We start from the raw sequence: 25,114 nt of genomic DNA on the forward strand, positions 1-25,114 counted from the left end.
CAAGGCTCCACGCTTAGTGACAGAACGGGATTCCAAGACGTGCTTAAGCACTGCCCCACGAAGTGGGTGGATGGGCAGGTGGCCGTGAGTGGGGAACTTAAAGCGGGAGGGGGACGAAGAAGGGACATTTGGGACTGCAGGAAGTTGAAATGAGCACTTCGGAAGCTGCTTTGGGGCGCAACTGGGCGCGGTCCCAGGGCCCAGCCAGAACCGCAGTGTGCCACGCGGCTATCCCTGTGGCCAAGGGATTTTCCGCGCGGAGGGAGTGCGGCTTGCCAGGTGGGGGCGGCTGGTGGGGCGGGGCTTCCCTGGACCCGCCCCCTTGCCCAGGTGAGGCGCCTGAGACTGGGGCGCGACCGGATGATGCTCCCCCGCAGTGCTCGAGAAGTGTAGGGTGCCTGGCTGTCGGGTTGTCGGGTCAGGCCTGCTTGGCGCCCCGGGACTGGCCGGGCCGGCCGAGCCTTTGGCGGGCGTGGAGAAGGAGGGTGCCGCGCCCTGCCCGGCTCAGGTGTCGTCTCCGGGGGCGGAGTTTGGGAACTGGGCTGCGGAGATTCCCGGCCCGACCGGCGGGCGGGCGTCGAGGGACAGAAGCGGACGAGACCAGACACAGCCAGGCGGCTCAGGGAACACACCGAGCAGGTAAAGGCGCGGGGCCGTCAGCATGTTCTCGCGAAACCACCGGAGCCGGGTCACCGTGGCCAGGGGCTCCGCCCTGGAGATGGAGTTCAAACGCGGCCGCTTCCGACTCAGCCTCTTCAGCGACCCGCCCGAGGTGAGCCCCGCGTCCCTGCCTTCCTTCCCCTTCCCTGGCTCCCGCAGCCCAGGCTGCCTCGGCCCTCCGTCCCCGCCCGCGCTCACGCCGAGGGGCGGAGACGCCGCGGTTCGGGTACAAACCGGTTGTTGTTGACTTCAGAAGCGAGGCGCGGACCGTCTGAAAGTTCATCGGACCCCTCTCAGAAAGCTCAGACACTCCCTGACCAGTTGGGATGACTTGCCTCTGCCTGGAAAAACTCCGGGTTGGCTTCACTGTAAGGGTCCGCAGGCTCGATTCCCAAAATATGCTTGGACCCGACCCCTCCCGGGCATCCCCGTCAGGGCGGTGGGCAGGTAGGCGGGCCCCAGTCCGCTCGGACTCGGCCGGGGCGCCCGCTTCTTCCCCGGCCGCCGGCCCCATGTCACAACCTGTCTCAGCCGTCTGGGACAGCCTTCATCATCAACTGGACTTCTAGGCCCCGTCTGACCACTTCGCTGAAGCCCTCCCCAACTGCTCCTGTGTGCCCCTGAAGGGCCGAGTGTGTGCGGGGGGGGGGGGGGGGTCCCTTTTAACGATTTGGGTTATTTACCACACCAGAACTTTGAAGTCCCGCCTCTAGTCTGACAGTTTCCTCCCCCGGCCCACCGCTCTACCCCTTGCCCGGTCCGAGCCCTACCTGTTACTCCCGGTGGAGACCTGGGAGTTGCTGAAAGGTGTGGGCCTGAGCTAGGACTGAGAAGGCGAGTAGCGACAGCAAAGAGGCTGTCCCGAGGTCAGCTCTCTTACCCTGCTGGGCCTGGAAAGGGTTAAGTGAGGGGGCCTTCCTCCCGCCCCCCTCTCCCTCCGGGCCGGGATTCCACGCCTGGCTTCTGCCCTTTCCCCCCAGCCTGCCCAGAACAAAGGCCTTTTCACAGCCACGTCCTGGTGTCCTGGGCCTTTTCTGACTCAGAAGCTAGAGGACCTGGGGGAGAGGGGCTTAGTCGGGTCCCTTACCAGCAACCCCGTGCGGGGCCAGCGTGGGGGAGGGAGAGGCGAAGCCCGGGGACCAGGAGGAGGGGCCTGTGGGCTGGGGCCGCCCCCGGGATAAGTCGGGCCTGAGGGGCTGGAGCAGAGGAGCCGGGGCGGAGTCGCAGGGCCCGCCGGCCGCCGAGAGAAGTGTGACTCCGTGGGCCCGGGTTGGAGGTTGGGGGGGGGGGGGGGGAGGTTGCAAAGCTGCAGCTGGCTGGGAATCGGGGCTGGTTTCCTGTCTGGAAGGGAAGGGGCCCGCAGAGGGGAGCGGGGGCCGCAGCAGACAGGCACACCCCTGCCTTTCTCCCTCCCACACCTCCCTTCTGCTGGAAAAGCGAGGTAATTGTGAGCCCAGGGTGGGGCGGGCTGGAGAAGGGCCCCAAGTTGGAAGAGGTGGCCCTGGGGGTTGGGCCGAATTTACCCCTTTGTCCCGCTCCCTGGGCTCACTCTCCCCGCAGGTACTCAGCTCCATCCTTCTGCGAGTGAGAACCCCTCTCCGAAGGCTCCGACCTCCTGCCAAACCCCACAACTCTGTAAAATCAGCCTGAGGCGTCCCCGCCCTGCCCCCTTCCAGCTGTGCCTGCCCCTCAGGCCCTACCCGCACACAGTTTCTCTGTCCGCCGGGCCCGGGATGTGGGCGGGGGCTGGGGAGGGGCCAGAGTCGGAATGAAAGGGCCTTTTTCTTCCACAGCTGGGAGAACAGCTGCCACCAAAGCAAGACTGGACACTCTGTGCCCAGAGCCCCCTCTGCAGCTGGCCTCCTTTCCTGGGACCCTGCTCTTACTCACCTCGCTTTCCTTTCCTCCCATGCCTGGCTCCCACCAGGGCCCTGGAACAGTGAGTGGTAGGCAAGGAAGGTTTGTCACCGCAGCCAGAGGGGTGTAACAGGAGTGCAGAGGGACGGGGGCAGCCTCTGCCCTCTGCCCACCTCTTTCAAGACCAGGGGAGCAGCGGGAGGAGGAATTGTGGAGCAGCGCGGTGCCTGCCCAGCACCCCCCCTCTGGAGGGGTCCACAAGGGAAGGGGCACTGGGGGCACAGAGATGCAGGACAGATTGCACATCCTGGAGGACCTGAATATGCTCTACATTCGGCAGATGGCGCTCAGCCTGGAGGTAACGCCCCCACCCCCAGAGTACACCTCCTCTGCATGCAACCCAGCCTCAGTTTGTGCCCTGCCCATCCCTGCCGGGGCTGAGGAGGGAGGGGGGGGGCCTGCTCCAAGTGGGGAGAGGGGACAGGTGGTCCCGTATATCTTGCGTTAAGTGCTGTGTGTGGACCTATGCTCAATTCTGCCAACCAGAGCATTCTGTTGGAAAAAGGGTCTTTACACCTATTTCTGAAAGCTCTGGGGGTGGGTGTGGATATGTGTTTTGGGCCTGAGGGGTCCTTTTAGGTGTGGGAAGAAGAGAGGACTTCAGTGTAAGAGAGGTTTGCAGGAAGGATATGGCCTTGCTAGAGAAGGAGAAGGGGACTCTGTGACGGGATGTAAGGATCTGATGATGGCCCTGGAGGTGGCAGGGCGCTGTTTATTCATTTATTTATTCTTAAACACTTTTATTGAACAGCTCCCATATGTCAAGCTCCTTCCTAGACCATGGGATGATACCTCAGTGAACCAGACAGGAAAGGCCCATTCAACTGGGGGAACACAATAAACACGCAAACATAGAAATTATCTCCCGTAGTGAAATGATGATAAAAATGGGGATGTAACACACATCAGGGAAGGCAGCATTCAGTGTGGAGGTCAGAGAAGGCCTCTCTGATGAGATCATGAGCTGAGACCAGAAAGATATGAAGATATGTGAAGACTGGAGGAAGGGATTTCCAACTAGAGGGCATAGCAAGGGCAGAGGCTCTTAAACGAGGCTGTGTTCCAGTTCCAGTGTGGCTGGAACATAGGAGTTGGGGCTGAGATCATGGGCAGAGCCCAGATTAAGGCCTTACACAAGGCCTTTTACTCTAGGTGTGATGTTGGCCCACCCAAAGGTTTTAAGCAGGGAAACAACTCACCTAATGTTTTAAAATAATGGCTTCTGTGGTGAATAGGCTAGGTAGGTGTGGTGGGTGGGAGAGAGGAGAGTTGACAAGAGAGATCGCAGAAGACCACCAGATAGGAAGTTGTTATGGCCTTAGGGGAGTGAACCTGGTGGTGTGGATGGAAGTGCATGGTGGAGACAGAGAAGGGCGTGGATTTCAAATGGTGGTGGTAGATCTGACGGGGCTTGTTGATGGGTTGGCCATGAGTACTGGACACGGATGGATTGGCCTCATGGCAAAGAGAGAGCTCTGGGATGATTCCCAGGTATGGCCAAGCTGGGTGATGTGGCCATTTACTGAGAGGGGGCAGGTGAAGGAAGCTATGGAAGTGACCGCCTGGACAAGGCAAGAGTTTGCTGCTGAGGAAGGTCAGAGGCGGACTGTAAAGAGTCCAGATCAGGAATGGCAATTTATTGCAAGTGTTGCCTCTCTCAGCCCTGGCCCCCACTCCCTGGACCATAGTAGACACTGCTAGTCAACCCCGGCGCTCTTGACCAACAAGCCCAGACGTGGACTCGAAATCTTTCTCAGCACTTCCTTGGCACAAGTTGTGCAGGTTGTTTCCTTCACAAGGGCACCAGCCAGAGGCAGGAGTCCCAGCCTGGTTTCGGGCTCTATCGGGAGGGGACACCTTTATCTAACTTGTTTGCCTAGAGAGGGTTACCTTTTTCTAATATGCAGAAAGGTGCTTAATGAACCTGTTGCGACTCTGATACTATCTATTGTCCTGTATTAGCACATGGGATAAAACCTGTTCCTCTGCACTGTCCAGGTTACTAGTTACATGTGGCTACTTAAATGTATAATTTAGTTAATTAAAATGAAATAAACAATTCCTTGGTTGCTCTAGCCACATTTCAAGATGGCTGTGGAATGTTTCCATCATTGCAGGAGATAGTATTGAACAGAGCTGGTCTAGGTATTTAAATGTTTAAATTAAGCATCCTCTCTGCTCTCTTGTGCCCCCCCCCCCCATGTAATTTTTCTTCATCAGAGGTCTATCCAAGTTCTGGAACAGAGGAGAGGGCTTAGATTTCACTTTGGTCACCTCTCCTTCAGCTAGGGTACAGGCTGAGGATGCTGTGTTCTCTCTCCACCAAACTCAGCAATCCCCTCCCCCCACTCCCCACTCAAGAGAGAGATCCACTGATACTTCAGAGATTGGCAAGAGAGGTAGTCATGGCAGAGTAAATCCAAGACCTTCTAGAGGAAGCAACTTAAACTGCAAGTAAAGGGAAGGTGGGAGTGAGAGAAAGGTTGTTTTTAAATATGTGCTGGGCCAGGGTAGCGATTAGACTTTCTCACTTAATTCTCAAACAATACTATGAAGGAGGTGGGACACTCCCCCGTTTACAAACAGTCTCCAGAGGCTAAGTTCTCACAGCTAGTCAAATTCCCAAGCCAGGATTTGGATTTAGCCCCAGTGGAGATTCTGAAGGGAACAGAGGTGATGAGAAGCAGAGCAGTAAGTCAGGGACAGAAAAGAATGGGAGGGAGGGACAGGAAAAGACATCCACGGAGGGCCTAATGTGTGCTGGGCTTCTGCCCATGACTCATCGTCCTTCAGCCCCTTGGGCCTTGACCCAAGTCCTGCTGACATCCAACTCTGGGCTCTTTCCCAGGAGAGTCTGGTGAAAACACTGCCTACTTCAGGAGAAAGGGGTGTGTGGGTGGGGAGGGGGGACAAGAAGCTATCCCTGGGGTGGCAAGAAGGGGACAAAACACAGGGATCTAGAAGCAGTGCCAGGATTCCTGAAATGCTCTGCCCAAAGGGTGGGAGCCAGGATTTCTAGGGCCCTCTCCTCCCTGGAGCTGTGGGAGAGTGGATTTGGGGCCAGACTGGGGTGGGGGGTGGTAGCAGGGGTGTTCGACTCATCCAGGCTGAGCCAGGAGACTTTTTCCACGGCCCCAGCTTTTCCAGTTTACACACTCTCCTCCCTCCCCCACGCTCCTGGGCAAGGGGTCACCTTGGAGGGCAACCGCAATGCAGGAGGGGCCTCCAGCCTCCTGCAGCTCTAGCGGCACCAAGGCCAAAGCCTTTTCCAGGGCGACGTGGGAGCTCCGCGAGGCAATGTTGCACTCGACTGGATCTCGTGGTTCTGCTGCCCCGAGCCCGGAGCCTAGCCCCGCCAGGCGCAGGGAGGGACTGCCTGCGCCCTGGAGCCCCTCGACTGCTCTCGCGGCAGTTGGGAGCTGATGTCACCGGCGCCCTGAGCGCCTGGGGCAGGGCGGGCGGGGGCACTTGCGACTCCCAGGACCCAGCGCGCCGCCAGCGTTGGTGCCTCAAGCGCAATGGACAGGGCTAGGGAAGGATCCGTGAGTGCTGGGGCCCGGACAAAGAGACTAGCCAGGAGAGGGCTTGAGCACGCTTCTCTGTCCCCACCCTCCCCCCTTCTCTCATCCGAGCCTGGTGTTTGTGGCTGAAGCTGGATGCAGAATGGGATGGGGGTTGGCAAGCAGGAAAGCTTAGCTGAGGTGGGACCCTGCTGCACACAGACATAGAGGGGGGGGGGGAGGGGTGGCGGGAGCTGTGTAGTCCGGGAGGGCTTCCTGGTGGAGGGGGCATAGGGACCTGGTTGGCCTACTTCTGAAGGGCCGGGAAGAGAAACTGGGAGAGGGGTGATGAAAGTCAGGCCTAGCCTGGTGGTGGCCCAGGAAATAAATTGTGGAGGAAGAGTGTGCAGGGAGGCTGCACAAGGCTTTTGAAAGCAGGAATTTAGGGTGTTCAGGTCTTGGAGACTTGAAGGCTGGAGCCACCAGGGACAGAAGCAAGTGCACAGTGTGAGAGCTGGTGTGAGGGAGAAGACAGGTTTTGGGTGATCACATTCACCCCCCTCTTCCAGCCTGGTGCCTCCACCTGGGCTTCCTCTCAAACTAATCTCACACTGTAATGCAGTTAGTCTTCCCCCTCCTTTCTGAAGCCTTCCCCATCGCCTCAGCCAGAAGCAGACAGGGTCTGTCTCCTGTGAGCGTGTTTATGCCATGGTACGGCATTTCTGGTGCAGCCATTAGCGTCTGCAGCCCTCACCGCCCGGCTGGGTTTTAAATGTGGGCCCTCAGACAGCACAGGAACGCTCCAGGATTTGTGGGGTGAATGCTACTTCTGCCAAAGTAGCGTCATTTTGAAAAAGCATCCTCACCAGTCATGTGTACTATGTGCTGGGCGCTGTGCTAAGTGCTTTACATTCCTGGCTTACTGAATTCTCACAACCCTAGCGTGTGCGGACTATTTCCAATCTCATTTTATAGATGGAGAAACCAAGTCTTAGGGAGGTTGAGTAAATTTTAAATAAGTCTCTTCCCAGCTTCTCAAGACTGGCAGGACTGACTCAGACCCAGGTTTGTTTTATGTCAAACCAGAACTCTCACCCTCCACTCTCTGCCAAGACCTCCAGAGCTCTTTCTGAGTGAATGTTCCCAAGAATCCTGGTGCCTCTCTCAGTGCCTAAACCCCCCCCCCACCCGTATGCACAGCCTATTTAGCCCCTCACTCCTGATCTCCTGCCCCACCTGCCTTCCCATCCCTAATCTTTGCCTCTGTCCTCAACTTCCCAAGCTGAGAGCGCCAGCAGGTGGCAGAGCCCCTAATGTGGAGTGTGTACAGGGTTCTGTGAAGTATGGGTGAACTCTATAGGGGGTATGCTCCTTCTTCACAGATCCCTTGCCAACTAGATGCCCCCCCACCCATCACTTGAGTCTTTGGGTAAACGAGGATGGTCCATTTTCTTTAGTTGGTGGTTCTGGGCCCTGGCTACACCTCAGAATCACTTGGGGAATTTTCAAAAAAATGCACCCACTTAATTCTTAGAGATTCTTATGCAAGTCTGAAGTAGAGCCTGTTAATGTGTGTGTGTGTATGCAAGTGCGCATGCACATGCATTTAACTGAGAAGATTTAATTTTTTAAAAAGGTAACACAAGGGGTGCCTGAGTGACTCAGTCGTTTAAGTGTCTGACTCTTGATTCTGGCTCAGGTCATGATCTCAGGGTTATGAGAGCCAGCCCCACATGGGGCTCCCCACTGGGTGTGAGCCTGCTTGAGATTCTCTCTCTCCCTCTCCGCCCACTCTCTCTCCCTCTCTAAAAAAAAAAAAGGTAGCACAATTTCCAATAGTACAGTAGTAAAGAAAGGTATATGTTAAAAAACAAAATAGTATAGATCTGTTTTCCATTCCTTGGCACCCAGGCCTACAACCTCTATTTTATTCATATATATATGAAGTGAGAAAAGAGAGTAAAACAGTATTACAGCATGCATACCATTATTTTTACTTTTTATTTTTTATTTTTTTTTTGGAGAGAGGGAGGGAGAGAGAGAGCAAGCGAGCCTGTGCAAGCACAAGCAGGGGGAAGGACAGAGAGAGAATTCCAAGCAGACTCCTCGCTGAGCACAGAGCCTGACATAGGGCTCAGTCTCAGAACCCTGAGATGATGACCTGAACCAGAATCAAGAGTCAGATGCTTAAACGACTGAGCCCCCAGGCACCCCCTCACTTCATACGTTTTGAAGATTATTTCATGTCTGCATATATATGTCTACCTCAGTCTTTAATGTCTGCAATATTCCATATTCCAGAGAAATGCTGTAACTTATTTAACCAATGCCTGAATGAAGGACTTTTAATCTTGGTGTTTTAAAACAATGTTGCAATGAATATGACTTTGCTCACATGTGTAACCAAATTTGTAGGATAAACTCCTAGATATTGAATAGCTGGATTAGAGGATATGTGAATTTCCAGTTTAATAGATTTTTCCAAATTGTGCTCAAAAGACGCTGAAGGAATTTATACTCTTACCATCAAATGCATGAGGACATCTGTATTTTTATAAAGCTTCTCTGGTTATTATTGGGCAGCTGGGGTTGAGGTGCTTGAAACATAAGTTTCTTAGTTTCTCCTGGGCCACAGCCCGCTTGGGGACCGGAGGGTGCTTCAGCCTGTCTCCAGCTGACATTTCCTTCTCATCCTTTTCCCCACTCTGTCTAGGACACAGAGTTGCAGAGAAAGCTAGACCATGAGATCCGCATGAGGGAAGGGGCCTGCAAGCTACTGGCGGCCTGCTCGCAGAGAGAACAGGCTCTGGAGGCCACCAAGAGCCTGCTGGTGTGCAACAGCCGCATCCTCAGCTACATGGGCGAGCTGCAGCGGCGTAAGGAGGCGCAGGTGCTGGGGAAGACAGGCCGGCGGTGAGCACGGGGGAGGCAGGCCTTACGGCGGGTAGTGGTGCAGGGTGTGTATGTTCGGCGCGTGGATCACCCTGAAGATGACTTCCCCATGAAGCCCCGTCAGAAGCCTGGGAGACCCCTTGGTCTTTATCACCACAGTGTGCTGCCCAAAGGGGCACTAGGGAGTAACTAGGGCTGGATTCAGGAAAGCCAGTGCATCTGGTGCAAGGCTGGCAGGCTGAGGGGTTATAATGTGAAAGTGCTAATTTGCTAAGCCCTGCCTGTGGTCTGATGAGGCAGGCTGGCTGGCTTCTGGAAAGCTGATTTTCTCGAAGTCAATTCACCAGATGGCCAATTTACCACAAACTGACAATAGTGTACCTGAGGTTCACCATCACGAGCAGTGCTTAAGAAAGGAAATAATAAAAAAATGTTTAAAGGAACACCTACCCATTCACATAAATTAGATCATGTATTTTAAAAGAGGTCAGCTTTGGATGTGAAACACCAGCTACACTGACATTAGATGCTGCTGATCTGACAAAGTTGCAGTGAAATGGTTGAGGTGATGCTCTGGTAAAACTAAAATGTTGGAGACAATACCTGGCAAGTTTATCATCCTGAGAATTGGCCACTTTTGGTAAACTGATCATTTGGAAAACTGGCTTCTGGCAAAGTAAGCCTGTTTGACCCCACAAGGCTGAGTGGGGACAAAGTCGCAGCCACTCACTGGCATGATGCCCATCTCAGTTCTGCCATGAAGGCTGCCACAAGGAGAGGTTGCCCGGAGCCCTCCAGAGCTCACCCATGAAGCCCCCAGGGGAAGTCAGATAACCTTTGTGGCTTCTCCACAAAGCTAACGGGCAAGCAGACAGGGGGGCAGTTCCTAATGTGAATTTGCTGTCTCCTGAGAGGCAGCCATCAACAGGCTCTGCCCTGCCCAAGTCCCCACACAGCCTACACAGTGTGGGGTGAAGTACACCCCAAATCACTGACAACTAAATGCATTGCTCTCAGTGCCACATCTAGCTTAAGGTCCTACTAAGTTGCTAATTACATTAGTGGCATTATGAATTTGTATGGCAAAGCTGGCTGTCACCTTAGCAGAGACACGTGCTTGATGAGTCCTGTTGAAGGGAGGGGAGGGGAGAAAGGCCAGGTGTCTGAGGCCCTGCAGTGGGAGCTAAGGAACTTGGGGTACTGGGAAGGCTCAGCCTACCCAGGGACGGTAGAGGAGAAATCAAAGCTGAGGAGGAGGGAAGAGAGAGGTTTGTGGCAGATGGAACACAGATGTTCTTTACTTGGGTTCTTGATTTTCCGACTGACCCAGTACCCTCCTATATCAAAGAAGTGATAATAGGTTGAAGAAAAGCCTCCCCTATTGTTAAAAAGAAAGTCTGCAAATTCCAAGTCTGGGGTCTAGTGGAGAAGAGCCCTGAGGAGTCTCTCTGCAGGCACCTGTTCCCTCAAGCCTCACTTGTGCCTGGCAGGGGTCTGGGGGAGAAGGGCAGAGAGGGTGCTTGGAGGGCGAGGAGCCTGGAGCTCGTACTGCCTGTGAGCTATTGTGCCTCTAGTGTCCCCAAGCCCAGCAAAGCCCTGGGTTCAAGTGACAGCTCTAACAGTCCCTCAGCCCTGCCCTGGCTGGGGACCTGGGGGCTAGGCCCTGGGCTGCAGGCATTCTAGAGCCCTTGGGAACCGGGATGGGGTGGCAGGGGGAGGGGAGTAATGTCTAGAGGCCAGGCCAGGATACTGTGATTTGCCCACAGGCCTTCTGACAGTGGGCCGCCTGCTGAGCGCTCCCCTTGCCGAGGCCGCGTCTGCATCTCTGGTAAGAGGCACAGAACCCCCCTCCCCCACTTCCCCCCAGCCGCTGGCATTCCTTGCCCAACCACAAGATCCCTGCCCTGTCTCAACATCTCTTCCTGCCCCTCTGCCCCTCAGACCTCCGGATTCCACTCATGTGGAAGGACACAGAATATTTCAAGAACAAAGGCGGTGAGTTCCACACATGCTGGGACAAATTGAGGGGAGTGACCTGAGGTTGGAGGCTCCTGTGGGGCACTGTCTTTACCAGTTTGGGCCTCTGTCCCCAGACCTGCACCGCTGGGCTGTGTTCCTGCTACTGCAGCTAGGGGAACACATTCAGGACACAGAGATGATCCTGGTGGACAGGACCCTCACAGACATCTCCTTTCAGAACAACGTGCTCTTGTGAGTGCCTCGTCCCTGTGGCTCCCTCCTTTCTCCACTCTGCTCCAGTCCTTGGATGGAGCTGCAGGGGAGGAAGGAAGATGGGCCTCACCTGGGGAGCTGTCCTATACTTGCACCACCTCCATCTTCCACCCCCACCCATCCCCTCATGCCTCCCCGGACTTCCCCAGGGCCAGCCTCCTCTCTTCCTCCCACACTCCTATAGCACCGAGGCAGGGCCAGACTTTGAACTGCGACTGGAGCTGTATGGGGCCTGCATGGAAGAGGAGGGGGCCCTGGCTGGAGCCCCCAAGAGGCTTGCAACCAAACTCAGCAGCTCCCTAGGCCGCTCCTCAGGGAGGCGTGTCCGGGCATCGCTGGAGAGTGCTGGGGGTTCGGGGAGCAGTCCCATTTTGCTCCCCACCCCGGCTGTGGGGTAAGGCCCTATATCCCCCCCACTGCCCTCAGCTGCGTATGTCCTGGCTACGGGTGGCCTCTGAGCTGTGTTGAGAACGCAGACCTCCTTTGCGCCTCTGCCACAGCGTGCAGCCCTACATGAATGAGCAGGGGCCACACAGCTGGGGGGCACCCTGGCCTGTGCCCTGGAGCTGGGCCCAAGTCAACCGAGAGGACCAGGAGGAATGCAGGGAGAGCTAAGTTCAGGGGTCTTCCGTTTTTTGCAGCAGCAAATGCATCTTATGTTGACAGAACAAGTGCCCTGGTTGGAGCAAAGTAGCCTGGGTCCTGCAGGGTTGCCTAGTGGCGCCTGGAAGCACCGAGTGGAAACACTGGGTCTCTGAGAAGCAGTTTAAGATGCTCTAGGGCAGTGACTTTGCTACCTTTGGGGACAGACAGGAGGTCAAATTCCGGCTCCACCACCTACCAACTAGAAATTATGGGCAAATTTCTTAACTTCTCTAAGCCTCAAGCTGTCTCATCTATTGACGAAACAATGCCACCTATCTCCCAAGGCTGTCGTGGGAATACAGTGGGATAACATATAAAGCACAGGACGCGGCACTTAGCAGAAGCTCGGTCAATGTTCCCACCCCTGTGGGGGAGGCAAGCTAGTTTTCTGTGGGACAACCTGAACAATGGGGCAGGTCTGCTCCACCCTCAGAGCGCCTGCCGTCGAGGACGCCCATCGCTGGGCTGAGGCCCACTTGTCTGTCTGTCCTGCAGTGGTCCTCGTTACCACCTCTTGGCTCACACGACGCTCACCCTGGTGGCAGTGCAAGATGGGTTCCGCACACACGACCTCACCCTCGCCAGCCATGGTGAGTATGTGTTGTGGAGGGGCGGAGACGCTGGACAGTAAGAGGGGCTGTTGGATGGTCCCTTCTCATGCCCCACCCTTACCCTGCGCTTCCTGTCCCCCAGAGGAGAACCCTGCCTGGCTTCCCCTTTATGGTAGCGTGTGTTGCCGCCTGGTGGCTCAGCCTCTCTGCATGACTCAGCCTACCGCAAATGGTACCCTCAGGGTGCAGGTGAGGGGCCCTGAGGTGTAGAAGGGAACATGGAGAAGGCAAAGGAGAGTTGGATCATCTAGGCACCGAAGGACTATTGAAAAATCAAGATCTGGGTGGAGGACGGAGGGTTATGGCAAGAAGACAGGAGGATCAGACACAAGGGTGGGCAGAAAGGAGCAGACTGTCATTGGGGGAATGGGAAGAAGGGTGTTGGGGGTGTGATTCCCCCAGGAAACCTTGAGTCATTTATGCAGCAAGCTGGGGAGCTGCAGGACTGGGCGCGAGTGCATGGAGTCCTGAAAGGCACAAGCCTCTTCTGTTACCGGCAACCCGAAGACGCAGACACTGGGGAAGAGCCGTTGTTTACTATTGCCATCAACAAGGTGATGGGTCCCTTGGCGGTGAAGCTACCAGGTGCCAGGCCCCAGGAGCGTCTCCTTCGGGTCCCAGGAGGGTGGGTGCAGAGAGATGGAAGTCTAGCCAGCTGCTCCTAAGAGCACTACACCCAGCTTCAGGGCCGGGAATGTACTCACTGGCGTCACTGGAAAAGGCTCTTCTCACCAGCTTCAGCCTCTGCCAAGTCCCACAAAGAGGGTCCCACGGTCAGTTTAGGATTTTCATCCTCTTTCTGCCTTTTCCCTCAGATTCCAGTCTGCATCTTCTTCACCCTTTCCCGGCTTTCTCTCCCAACCCAAGTCCAGTGACCCCTCTTGATTTCTGAGCCCTTTTGCTGGCTTTCCTGCCGACTTTTATGAAAGTACTGAGGGACATTAGGCCTCAGCATTCCTGCTCTCCCCCCTCCGTGCCTTCCGTGCCCCACTCAATCCCTCTTTCCCTGTCTCTGTCTGTTCTTCTTTCCTGAGGATGCTGTATCTCATCCCCAGTCCTTTCCTGCCATTCCTTCCGGCTCTGCTCGATAGGAGGCAAATGAGAGACCTAACCAGCTCCTCCTTCTAAGGCAGGGATGAGCAAGCCTGCCTGATATCACTGCTGACTTCTGTGACCAAGGTGAAGGTGGAAGCAGGCCCCTTCTTTCTCCTTCAGGAGACTCGAGTGCGGGCAGGGGAGCTGGACCAGGCTGCAGGCCGGCCCTTCACCCTGAGCATCAGTAACCGCTATGGGGAGGACGAGGTGACACACACCCTTCAGACAGAGAGTCGAGGAGCCCTGCACAGCTGGATGGAGGCTCTGTGGCAGCTTTTCTTTGACATGAGTAAGAGGAGGGGGCTGGTTTGAACCTTTGGGAGGGATGGGGTTTATTTTTATCAAAGGCCTCTATTTCCAGAAAGAGGAACGTAGCAGGGGAGAGGATGGCCTGGCCCTTCGGTGTTCCTCCTCCCACCCCAGGCCTTGCTCTCCCTTCAGGTCAGTGGAAGCAGTGCTGTGATGAAATCATGAAGATTGAAACCCCTGCTCCCCGGAAACCACCCCAAGTACTGGCCAAGCAGGGGTCCTTGTACCATGAGATGGGTGAGTGAAAGTACACTACGGGAACCTGATGGGAAGTGGGTTGGGGCCTTCAAGGGAGCTCAGACAATGGAAACGGAGAAAGCAATCGGCTGAGGCAGAGTTCTGGGAACCCAAGGTCCTCTCAGTCCTTTTGTCCTTGTTTCTCTTCTCCAGCCCTTACAGCCATCTCCACCAAAGTTCCAAACAAACCTCCAAAGAGCCAGATTCATTTCATGGATTTCTTTCCTAATTTCTTCTTCTCTTGTTTCCCTCTCTGCATGTGGATTCCTGTCTCTTCCTCTGACCCTTCACTTGCCTGGCACTGCTTTCATTTTCCTCCTCTTTCTTGATTTTTTTCACCCACTTCTGCCCACCCCCTCATCTCCGTCCCCGCTGCACACCATATCCCATAGTTTTATCAGAGCCCGTGGCTCCAGGGGGCCCAGGTGAGGGGCTTCTCCTGCAGGATAACACAATCTCGGCTGAGATCCGGGCTTTGCTTTCCTCCTATTACAGTGACAGGTGATGATCAGGGCTGGGCAGGCCTGAGGCCTAAGCTCTGACCGGCCCCCTCCCCTCAACCCCTTCCTGGTGTCACAGCTATTGAGCCGCTGGATGACATCGCAGCAGTGACAGACATCCTGGCCCAGAGGGAGGGCGCAAGGCTGGAGACACCCCCACCCTGGCTAGCAATGTTTACAGAACAGCCTGCCCTGCCTAACCCCTGCTCACCTGCCTCAGTGGCCCCAGCCCCAGCTCGGACCCACCCCATGCCCTGGGGGCGACCCCGAACATTCTCCCTGGACGCTGTCCCCCCAGACCACTCCCCTGGGGCTTCCCGCTCGGTTGCCCCTCTCCCGCAGCAGCAATCCCCAAGGTCCAGAGGCCTCTTCACCAAAGGCCCGCCCCGCACTTGGCTCCAGTCACCAGTATGAGAGAGAAAGGTGCTGGCAACAGGATCTGGCCAGAGGAAGAGATGACCTGTGTGCAGCTGGGCTCAGGATGCGGCGCTGTCAGCAGCAGGTTGGCCAGTGTGGCCTCCCCTTCCTCTGCTGGGCTGGGGTAGGCTGCGGAGGGGGGAGCAGAAGCCCCTCTTCGGTTGTGGTTGCCAGGGTGCTGAGGGGCTCATTCCTGGGACTGGCTGGGACCCCCTAAAACCCTTCCTGGGAGAAAACTGGAACCAATCCTGCCCTACCTCCCTGCACTAACCAGCTTTGAGGATGGCACTGAAGAGCCTTGGGAGGGAGTGCACCTCCCTTGTGACTCTCACATCAACCATTAAAGTTATTTAACAGCAGCCCTCACCTGGTTCTTGAGGACAGGTTGCCTCTCCGCTTGGTCTGGGCCTGCCTCATCCCTTCATCTCTGGAGTTTAGTTGACCGGTAGTCGTGAAGTATGACTGTGATACTGAGTAATCAGACAAGGGCTGGGTGCAGGGGTACTTTATAAATCCCACAGGGAGAAAGGCGGGCTGCTCTTCTCTCACACGCTGCTGAATCTCAGGATCTCAGCAAGGTCATAGCCAGTCACAGCAAAGGAGCTGCCAGCAGGGTCACAGAATCGGGCACCACACACCTGGGTGTCAGGTACACACTCAGCATGACAGTGCTCCACCTGGGGGAGAGGAGGGCTGCTCAGGGCCTGCCGCCTCAGGCTTGGGCCCCCCTTTTCCACTCCTCCCACAACACACACCTCAGTGTGGCCAGTCTTTGGGCTTCTGCTCAGCTTCCAGATGTGTACAAAGGTGTCCTCGGCTGCAGAGAGAAGCTATAAAAACAAACAAAAAAAGGTGGTAGGATGGGGGCATTGGCACGTGCTGACAGGGGACGTGTATAGGCTGGAGTGCCTGGCCCAGGTGCCCAGGGAGAGGGCTCCACTGAGTAATAGACAAGCCTGTGGAGTTCCTCTCAACACCCCAGTACCAGGAACACAGGTATATAGGGATGGAGGGGGAGACTGACCTTGCCCACCTCGGGAGCCAAGTCCAGGGCACAGATGGCCCGGGCGTGGGCGCTGATCTGGACGTGCAGAGTTCCCGTACTGGCCTCATAGAGACGCACTTGCCCATCCCCGTAGCCTGCGGCTACTGTCCCATGCCACAGCTGCACGGAAGGGCACGGGACCCTGCAAGGGTGATAACCCACTTTATTTTCCTCTGACCCCTCAGGAAGGCATCAGCCCCCTTCTGCCTCACCTACCCAAATCCTGGAATTTGGGTCATTAATTTGAATTCAGGCCCTGACCGCCAGACACACAGCAAGCCTGAGTCATCTGCCGTCACCATGTCAGCCATGCAGTCCTGAGGAGAAAAGCGGGATCAGTCCTTCCCTTCCTCCACTGCTGGGTCCTGTATACAGGGCAGGGGGGAAGGGAGGCAGCATTTGCATCTTTGCCTGTCCAGGGAAAGGGCAAAATGTGGAGCCCTCACCAGCTGAATGTGGGGGTTCCCTCAGGATGCATAAAGTGCCTCCCTTGCATTCCTTAGAGTCTCACTCCCCCTGACCCAACAAACCATGTGTGAGGGGCAGGGTATATAATTGTCCTTACTGGATGGATGATGAAGCTGAGACCACAGTGTTATGATCTGGAGGTCTTGCAATGAGCCAGTCACAGTCATGACTAGAGTCCAGGCCTCTTGAAACCTCCAACCCCAGGCAACCAACATAGCCTCTGGGCCCAGCCCTGGGTCAGGTGCAGTGGAGGATATGAATTAGAACATACATACCCCATTCTCAAGAGGTTTGTAATCCAATTAGGGAGACAAGAGTTGTCTTTGAGGATAGTACCAATTCAGGGCTCAGCCAAGGGAGATCAGTGGGAGCAGGAATAGGGGGATGGCTTCCCGAAGAGAGTAGCACTGGAGGTGGGCCTGAATAGGTAGGACTTGCCCAAGTCCAGAAAAGGAGGCTGCACATGTTAGAGTTGGAAAGCATCTTAGACACCATCTGTCCCAACTCTTCAATTCACACCAGTATTGAAAAGTGTTCATGAACTATTAAATGACATGTAAATGGAAAATCAGTCTTCATCACTGGACTTGAGGTTGCTGAAACCTGGGAAAGGGCAGCAATGTCCCCAAAGTGATCCAACTGCTTAGCGGTGGAGTCAAGACTTAAACCCAGGTCTGCTGTCTACCAAAGTGGGAAGGCTCCCAGGCTCACTGGAATTGGTAGGGGGAATCCACTCACCTGTCCCTGGGCAGGCTCGGTCGCAATGTCTGTGACTGATGTCTGGTGCCCAGCCAGCTCTTCACTCAGGACAATGTTGGGACCCTTGGCTGGGATGTCAAATACCAGTACCCGGCCCGACCACGTTCCTGCGGAACCAGTGCCCCACTGATGGTTTCCTGATCCTCCCGAGTCTCCAACCACCACACATAGCACTCCCTCCAACCCAGAAACCTTTGTAACAAAACCACCAGTCACTGCTCCAACAGCTCTACTCCTCCATTGACTACCGTTATTCTGTCTTATCCTGCCCTTCTGAAGCCCTCCATGGCTTTCTGGAGTCTCTATAAGAGCCCCCTTCACTCCCACCCTTCCCTCTAACCCTCAAAAATTCCCTCAAACCTTCAGCATCCTCCTGGCCAAAGCCCACACCCCTATACCCCAGCACCCCCCAATGCCCTGCCTTTGGCCCCCTCACCCACACAGATGAAGTGGCCACTGGAAGCAATTCCTCGGGCAAACACAGCCTGTACTGAGTATGAAAAGGGAAAACTATTAGAAATAGCACCTCCTCCGGCCCCACCAAACACGGCGTACCCCCATCCCACTCAGTCCTGCAGGTACCTGGAGACACATCTCCAGAGTCCAGTGCGTGCCAATAGACCATGACAGAGCCATCTGACTCATACATCTGGAAGACAAGAGCAAGGATGGGGGCACAATCCAGCTGACCTTTGCTGAGCTATGCTGAGTATTTCACATACTCATGTTAGCCTTAGCCCATTTAATCCTCAAAAACAACTCTGGGAGGCAGGCACTACTTCTATTCCCATCTCAGGACACTGAGGCTCTGAGAAGTTAACTAAATTGCCTGAGGTCATACAGCTAGTAAAAGGGCAGGTATTGGAGATGGCACTTGGGAATCAGAAAAGATGGAAGGAATGAAGATGAGAAATAAGGAAGAATGGGCTAAACGTGACAAGTTTGGAAGTGTTTAGAGGCAACTGGGGAAGTGTTTAGGGGCCTGGGGGAAGAGTTGAGAAGACTATAGTGGGGGAGGGTAGGAAGCTCTCCTTACCTGTATTCCTCGATGTGAGGTGAGTACCAGCAACACTCGGAAGGGGAGGACACACCAATGGACCTAAAGGGAAGTGGCCCAGAGTAGGAAGAAGTGGTCAGAGTGGAGGATAGGAGGACTCAAAAGAGTGAAAAATCAGAGGGTTAGGGAAGGCCTATTCCTTGAGGCTTGGAGAGGAAGGACAGAGATGAGGACTGGGTTCAGCAACACCACTCTCAAGCCTATGCCTCACCTGGGTGATAAGTGGAGGGCTCACTCCAGCTCCCTCCTTAGCGTGGAGCTGGCGCTGGGCCAAGGGCACACCCTCAGGAGCAGCGCTGAGAAGCTGGGCGCTGGGTCCATGGACTACCCCAAAATGTGTGAGGTTGCGGGAGGGTACCTGCAGCACACTGAGGTTGTTGCACAGGGCTGCAGCCGAACATCGAAGGGGAATAGAGCGCTCCCGGCGGAACATCCTAGCGGAGAAAGGCCCGAATCACAGGCGCCCCGGAAACACGACAGTGGTGATTCCTGCGGGAGGAATGGGGGATGCTGTCATGAGGCACTGAAGGAGACCACTGGAGTAGGTCAGGATGTGATGGGGAACCCAAGGACGGCAATAGGGGAGTCTGGCGTGGGGACGTCTTGGGGAACGGGAAAGGGGAGCCCCAGGGCTGAGTCAAAGGGGCGATGGGGGAATCCCAGAGGAGGAACGGTGATGGCACAGGACCCGATGGCCCCAAGCGCCCGAGCGAAGGCAGATGAAGCAGGGTAGCCCCCAGACACTTCTTCTCTCAGCTGGCTCCCCGAAGCCCCCGGCCAGAGGTCACACCCGCAACCCCAGGGTCGCTTGCCTGACTCCGGGAATCCTTCGGTCCCTGCGAATCCGCCGCCACCATAGAGACGACGCACGTACGCACGGCCATTGGGCGGGGCCGAGCAACCCAGACAGGCAGAGCGCGGCGCGGTTGCCAGGGCAACCGTGGGCGGGGCGAGCCACTCTACGCTGGGTCAGCCGCTGGGTGCAAGGCGCCGTTGCTAGGGCGACGGTTAGGCGGAGGAGGCTGCAGCAAGGCGGGGAAGCTGCCGAAGCCCCGGGGTTGGAGCGACAGCTGCGGCGATGGCTCACGAAGGCTCGGTGAGCTTCAGCTCCGCTAGGGGTGGGCCAGAGCCGGGACGGCCTTTAAGGTCGGTGTGGGGAACCGTGGGTCGGCCCCACGCCGGCCGTCGCCTGCCCACCTTGCGGGCGTTCATGGTGACCAAGGAAGCCACGTCGGTCTTGGGCAGAAAATCTACACCTGCACCACGCACACTAACACGCTTTGTCACACTCGGAACCTGAGGGAAAAAGTCAAATGTATGGTGCAGAGCGCAAGAACAGGAACTGACTTTGGAAGCAGCTATGCATGTAGTCTTACACTGAGGCACCCATTCAAATGGATAAATCAGAATTGGGCAGGCACTGGGGAGAGGCGTTGCTAAATAAACTCCCTTTCAAGGATTTTAGGAGGAAGGAATGGATTAAACAACTCTGAGGCTGCACTTGAAAGTCAGATTGTTTAAAAGCCAAGAATTTTTTTTTTAAGATTTCTTTTTATTTTAGAGAGAGAGAGCCCGCGCGAGAGGGGGAGTTGGGGAGGGGCAGAGAGAGAGGAAAGGAGAAAATCTCAAGCGGACTCCCCGCTGACTGGGAGCTCCACACCGGGGCCTGAGCTGAAATCAAGTGCGGAGGCTTAACCTACTGAGCCACCCAGGTGCCCCCAAAGCCAAGAAATTTTTAAATAAAACAGATTTGAGGAGACTTCGTGCAATAATATCTCTGGCCTCTCTGGTCAGGCCACGTCTAGGTACAGTCACTATCAGGGGTGGCACATGAGAGGCTGGGAGGGTAAGTCTAAGGAACTGGCTCTCCTCTCCCAGCCCTATCAGCCCTGCTCTGGCCAAGCCTGGACTGGGCTGTGGGCTGCTCCCTGGGCTTGCCACCAGGGCTGTTTTCATTAGCAGAGAAGGGAAATGAGGCTTAAGGGATTTTGAGTTCAGTGTAAAGTTTAGGAAATACCAGATATGGGGGAGAATGAATTTGAGGGGACATCTGGTAGGAGGCAATAAGGTTGGGTGGGGGTGAGGAGGTAAAGATTTGAGAAGATTACCTTTAGAGGTAAATTTTGGAAGGAACCAAGTTCAGGGAGACTTGTAGGAAAGTGAGGAGGCTCCCAAGAATCTCCCTGTAAGTTTCCTATGCTAAAATGAATTTATGGAACTAGCCTTTTTCTTTTTATGCGGATTTTTCTTGATTATAAAAGGACACAGACTCACTGTAGAGAACTTATAAAATAGAGAAGAGCACAAGAAAGAAACGTATCCACTGTTACAATTTTAGTGTTTCCCTTTTCTTTAACATATACTGATTTATACATCTGAGATGATACTTGGTATGTAATTTTGCATTCTGTTTCTTTCATTTATCATTACCTATCCTATTGCAAATTCTTCTTAAAATTATCTATAATCATTGCATAATACGCCTTAGTATAGAGGGCACACAATTAGCCATATATTCTCTTTTTGTTAGACATAGGTTTTTAATATTCTGCTATTATAAATGGGGAATATGTTGGAGGATATATTTTTATTTTCATTTCAGGATGCGCCTTTGGATGTGTTCATAAAACTGGAATTGATATTTTTGAAGGTTGGATGTCTTTTCAAATGTTTATTAGTCATTTATGGTTCCATTTTTGTGAAATGTTAATGTCGTTTGCTTATTATCCTTGGGGGTCTTATGATTTTATTTTTTATGTGAGTTTTTAATATACTTGGGGATATTTATCCTTTTTTATATTTGTTGCAATTTTTTTTTTATTTTGGAAAGCAGGGTAAAGTCAGGCTTTAGAGTCAGGCATACCTACATATGAATTATGACTTCACTACTTCCTTGCTGTGTGATCTGGACAAATTCTGTAAAATGAAGATAAAAATAGTATGTAGTCTAAAAATGTAGGACTTGAGTGAGCGTTTGTAACTGATACACTTAAGTGCCAGTAAATGGTAACTACTGTCAGCTTGTAACTGGGAATGTCTTAAAAATAAGTATAGGAAAAATTTGCCTATATGTATACACCTCTCTAGCTATTTCTTACATAATTTTTATGCTTAGGCAGTTTTTTCTCACCCAGAGATGATATGACAATTTAACCTATTTTTTTCCTACGTTTTATTTTTTATGTTTTTGTTTCATTTGTGTGTGTATATCCTTTAATCCATCTGGAATTTATTTAGATGTAAAATGATCTAAGTTGATTTGGGGGGAGAGGAGGAGACTCTAAGGAGCACTAGCCATTTATTGACTCGTCTTTAATTTTTCTGAACTCTTAAGAACTTTGAACCTTTTGAACTAGTGCCAATAGCAGGGACTGTGGAGTAGAGCTATACATAGCCAGGGTGTACTCTGTAATCTCAAGCAAGCGATGGTTAACTTGTGTCCTTTCAGTTTCTTTGTAAAATGGGCTTAGTGAGATGTTATGAAAATTAAATTAACGGGGCACCTGGGTGGCTCAGATGGTTAAGCGTCTGCCTTCGGCTCAGGTCATGAGCCCCGCATTGAGCTCCCTGCTTGGCAGGGAGCCTGCTTCTCCCTCTACCGCTCCCCCTGCTTGTGCTCTCTTGCTCTCTCTATCAAATAAATAAATAAAATCTTTAAAAAAAATTTTTAAAATGAAAATTAAATTAGCTAGGTCAGGGGCGCCTGGGTGGCTCAGTCAGTTAGGCCTCCTACTCTTGGCTTGAGCTCAGGTCATAATCTCAGGGTCCAGAGATGGAGCCCCATGTCCAGCTCCCCACTCAGCAGGGAGTCTGCTTGAAAGATTCTCTCCCTCTGCCCCTCCCCCCTCAGATAAATAAATCTTACAAAAATAAATTAGCTAGGTCAAACATCTAAAATAAATTTGACATGTAGTAGGCTCTTAGTAAATTGTTCCTTTCAGAAGGCTTTCCTTCCTACTGGACAGCTTGAGAAAGCTGCTTCCTAGTCTGTAGCTGCTTCTCCATTCCACTTCTCTGTTTCCTGGCCTGATTGCCCTGTTTTTTCCTCCCAGAGGCAGGAGAGACAGATCCGGGACCGCGGGGTGACCCGATCCAAGGCGGAAAAGGCGCGACCTCCTACAGTGCTGGTGCCACAGGTGGACATCGTGCCTGGGCGGCTCACGGAGGCTGACTGGATGGCGCTCATGGCTCTAGAGGACGGAGAGGATGTTGTGGGGGACATCTTGGCTGATCTGCTGGCTCAAGTCATGGACTCTGCCTTCAAAGTCTACTTGACTCAGCAGGTGGGCCTGGATCCCGGTTCTCCAGACTCATCTGCACCCACCCACCCGTCCCTCCGGCAACCCCTGGGCTGAGACCCTTTCTCACCTCCGTAGTGCATTCCGTTCACCATTAGCCAGGCCCGGGAGGCCATGCTGCAGATCACCGAGTGGCGCTTCCTGGCCAGGGACGAGGGAGAATCTGCAGTGGCCGAGGACCCCACATGGGGCGAGGACGAGGAACCCTTGGCGTGCACGACGGATGCCTGGGCTCAGGGATCAGTGCCCGTGCTGCATGCGCCTGCCTCGATGGGGCCGGAGGAGACCTTCCCAGGCGAGGTGAGCCCAGCCCCAAACTCCCTTCGACCCCCACCCCGCTACCCTGAGCCCCACCGAGTCTTCCTTCTCCTCAGGGCCTCCCTGGACTCCTCTACCCTTAGTTCCTCTCTCCTCTTTCCCGCGTCTCACTACCCACCCTCCGCCCCTACCCCCAATGCATTTCCTAGGACCAAGGGAGTGTGGACCAGATCTCTTTAGGAAGACGGTGGATGGTGAGACGCTCTCAGGAGCAGACGGACTCTTGGGAGCATTCTCCAGAGCTGCAAGTCTCTCCGGGCCCCCCACCTACCCCAGAGCTGTTTCAGGAGACAGGGTCCGGGAGTCCTTTAGAGGACTTGGACGTCCAGGCCAGAGACCACCAGGCCACGGTGGGGTCCTTGAACGCGAGCCGCCAACCGTCGGTGGAGATGGCTCCCGATGGCAGTCCCCAACCTTCTCTGGAGGTAGCCAGCACCCAGGCCTTGACCCAGAGGGCACAGCCCCCCGGCTCCCAGTTCTTGCTGGAGGACCTCTATTATTGCACGTCCCAGCCGCACATAGCTGGGGGCTGGCTGAAGCTCAAGAAGGAGGACGTGCCCCTCATGGACTCGGGCGTGTCGGGGGCGGGCCTCTCCGCTGGCGTCCCCACGGCGCTCGGCCCCTCCGCCTCATCAGAGCCACAGCAGCCCAGGTTCGCGGACGCGCTGCGGACCCGGCTTCCCTACGGGGTGGGCCGCAAGGCCGGGGTGCGTCTGGACCCCACGCGCCTGCCGCGCCGCTGGGTACGCCCGCTGGCCGAGGTTCTGGTTCCGGACTCGGAGGCACGCCCCCTGGAAGCCTACCGCGGGCGCCGGAGGGTTCCGAAGACCGAGGCTCCCGAGGCTCCCGCCAGACTGCTAGCGCCTGGACCCGGTGTCCCCGTCTCCCCGACAGTTTTCTTCTCTCTCCCGCCTAGTGCTCCTTTCCCTACCTTGGGCCCCGGCCCTGGCCTCCAATCCCCCACTTTCAGCTTAGGCCTGCCATCGCCAGGCTTTGGGTCAAAGTTGCCCTTTCCCACACCTGAGCTTGGCTTTCTTGCCACGCCGCATCTGGCCTTCCCTGATCTGGCCCGGAGACCCAGCCCCAGAACGTGGCCTGGTGCCAAGTGGCCCAGTGGCTGGGAGGGCGAGGCTGAGTTGCTGGGCGAGGTGTGGGCTGGCCGCAGCCACGTAAATCCACAGGGCCTGGATCCCAGCTCCTGGCAGCGTCAGGATCCTCACCGGTGGCCACATACAGCACCCCGAGTCCTTGAGGCCACATCCCAGGTGATGTGGAAGCCCGTGTTGCTGCCTGACACAATGAAGCTGGCTCCTGGTGTGAGCATGTGGAACCCAACCACCCAGGTGCTGCTCAGGGCTGCAGTATCCCAGCAGGAGGACAAAGAAAGTGGCACCTCTCTTCCCATTGAGCAGCATCCCATCCAGACAGGTGCCCCAAAGCCTCAGGTGTCTGTGAGACAACTAATGAAGAACCCAACCCCCAAAGTGTGGTCACTGCTCCCCAAGCACCTGCCCTATTTTGGGCCCTGAAGCTCAGGCAGTCGGTTCCTTCTTTCTGCTTGCCAGAATAAACACGTGAGTTGCCTTAAGGGTTGACCTGATGTCTCTGTCAGTTTCTTCCAAGGGTGCTCACTCAGGAGCAGTTGTCCTACAGTCCTAGAAGAATATAGAACACTGGTTCCAGGGAATAACCCCCTTTCCACCCTTGGAAGACCTTGCACTAGGGTCACCGTTGCTCCCCAGCAGAGGCATTCTGGAGAACCATCCCCCTCTCCACAGAGGAGTAGACATAAGGGCTGCAAGAGGGGTCTGCCTCAGTTGGAATCACTCAGAGCCTCCTTGCAGTAGGGGAGTAAGCTGACGGCTCTGCTTAAGTACACATTGATTAAAGACAGGAGAGGGGCACCTGGGTGGCTCAGCCGGTTAAGCAACTGCCTTCGGCTCAGGTCATGGTCCCAGGGTCCTGGGATCGAGTCCCACGTCGGGCTCCCTGCTCTGCAGGAAGCCAGCCTGCTTCTCCTTCTCCCACTCCCCCTGCTTGTGTTCCCTCTCTCGCTGTGTGTCTCTCTCTCTCAAATAAATAAATAAAATCTTTAAAAAAAAAAAAAAAGACAGGAGGAATTTGATATTTTGCTTTTCCAATCCCTGGAATTCA

The 25,114-nt window shown here is 54.8% G+C and overlaps 3 protein-coding genes across 8 annotated transcripts; 2 read left to right on the plus strand and 1 right to left on the minus strand.

Annotated features, from left to right (window-relative positions):
* The first annotated feature begins 371 nt into the window (after nucleotides 1-371).
* RTKN (rhotekin) lies at nucleotides 372-15,384 on the plus strand. 5 transcript variants are annotated; one of them, XM_045884733.3, is made up of 13 exons: nucleotides 1,979-2,101; nucleotides 2,454-2,875; nucleotides 8,791-8,990; nucleotides 10,736-10,797; nucleotides 10,911-10,964; nucleotides 11,063-11,180; nucleotides 11,386-11,595; nucleotides 12,342-12,436; nucleotides 12,540-12,646; nucleotides 12,883-13,011; nucleotides 13,673-13,841; nucleotides 13,994-14,098; nucleotides 14,678-15,384. In XM_045884733.3, exons 2-13 carry the CDS (start codon nucleotides 2,804-2,806, stop codon nucleotides 15,010-15,012), a joined length of 1,656 nt encoding a protein of 551 aa, XP_045740689.1. In that variant the 5' UTR covers nucleotides 1,979-2,101; nucleotides 2,454-2,803; the 3' UTR covers nucleotides 15,013-15,384. The 5 variants fall into 5 exon arrangements, with proteins under 5 accessions (XP_054365733.1, XP_045740686.1, XP_045740689.1 ...); XM_054509758.2 differs by lacking the exons at nucleotides 1,979-2,101; nucleotides 2,454-2,875; nucleotides 14,678-15,384 and adding exons at nucleotides 372-772; nucleotides 14,491-14,603; XM_045884730.3 differs by lacking the exons at nucleotides 1,979-2,101; nucleotides 2,454-2,875 and adding an exon at nucleotides 376-772.
* CUNH2orf81 (chromosome unknown C2orf81 homolog) lies at nucleotides 13,811-25,009 on the plus strand. Its single transcript, XM_064572292.1, has 5 exons — nucleotides 13,811-13,841; nucleotides 13,994-14,098; nucleotides 22,397-22,627; nucleotides 22,721-22,942; nucleotides 23,110-25,009. The coding sequence occupies exons 2-5, from the start codon at nucleotides 14,090-14,092 to the stop codon at nucleotides 24,487-24,489; spliced, it is 1,842 nt and encodes a 613-aa protein (XP_064428362.1). The 5' UTR covers nucleotides 13,811-13,841; nucleotides 13,994-14,089; the 3' UTR covers nucleotides 24,490-25,009.
* WDR54 (WD repeat domain 54) lies at nucleotides 15,506-19,240 on the minus strand. Of its 2 annotated transcripts, none has more exons than XM_045884738.3 (10): nucleotides 19,157-19,240; nucleotides 18,703-18,833; nucleotides 18,324-18,386; nucleotides 17,870-17,936; nucleotides 17,724-17,777; nucleotides 17,267-17,394; nucleotides 16,277-16,377; nucleotides 16,040-16,202; nucleotides 15,771-15,845; nucleotides 15,506-15,692 (listed from the first exon to the last, which is right to left on the minus strand). In XM_045884738.3, the coding sequence occupies exons 2-10, from the start codon at nucleotides 18,775-18,777 to the stop codon at nucleotides 15,561-15,563; spliced, it is 858 nt and encodes a 285-aa protein (XP_045740694.1). In that variant the 5' UTR covers nucleotides 18,778-18,833; nucleotides 19,157-19,240; the 3' UTR covers nucleotides 15,506-15,560. The 2 variants fall into 2 exon arrangements, with proteins under 2 accessions (XP_045740694.1, XP_045740693.1); XM_045884737.3 differs by having other exon boundaries at nucleotides 18,556-18,833.
* Nucleotides 25,010-25,114: the final 105 nt, after the last annotated feature.

This window comes from Mirounga angustirostris, unplaced genomic scaffold, assembly GCF_029215605.1.
Source record: "Mirounga angustirostris isolate CCGP_5_RB_7025 unplaced genomic scaffold, mMirAng1.0.hap1 SCAF_10, whole genome shotgun sequence".
NCBI classification, from domain to species: domain Eukaryota; kingdom Metazoa; phylum Chordata; class Mammalia; order Carnivora; family Phocidae; genus Mirounga; species Mirounga angustirostris.

Excerpts from the sequence above, each read along its gene's own strand:
- CUNH2orf81 (XM_064572292.1), top strand. Across the intron at positions 22,628-22,720 it reads AAGTCTACTTGACTCAGCAG|TGCATTCCGTTCACCATTAG; the intron begins GTGGGCCTGGAT and ends TCACCTCCGTAG. Across the intron at positions 22,943-23,109 it reads AGGAGACCTTCCCAGGCGAG|GACCAAGGGAGTGTGGACCA; the intron begins GTGAGCCCAGCC and ends TGCATTTCCTAG.
- RTKN (XM_045884730.3), top strand. The coding sequence starts at position 662 with ATGTTCTCGCGAAACCACCGGAGCCGGGTCACCGTGGCCAGGGGCTCC. Across the intron at positions 773-8,790 it reads TCTTCAGCGACCCGCCCGAG|GACACAGAGTTGCAGAGAAA; the intron begins GTGAGCCCCGCG and ends CACTCTGTCTAG. Across the intron at positions 13,012-13,672 it reads TTACTATTGCCATCAACAAG|GAGACTCGAGTGCGGGCAGG; the intron begins GTGATGGGTCCC and ends TTTCTCCTTCAG.
- WDR54 (XM_045884737.3), bottom strand. The coding sequence starts at position 18,777 with ATGTTCCGCCGGGAGCGCTCTATTCCCCTTCGATGTTCGGCTGCAGCC. Across the intron at positions 17,937-18,323 it reads CCTCACATCGAGGAATACAG|ATGTATGAGTCAGATGGCTC; the intron begins GTAAGGAGAGCT and ends CTTGTCTTCCAG. Across the intron at positions 16,203-16,276 it reads ACCCAAATTCCAGGATTTGG|GGTCCCGTGCCCTTCCGTGC; the intron begins GTAGGTGAGGCA and ends TCACCCTTGCAG.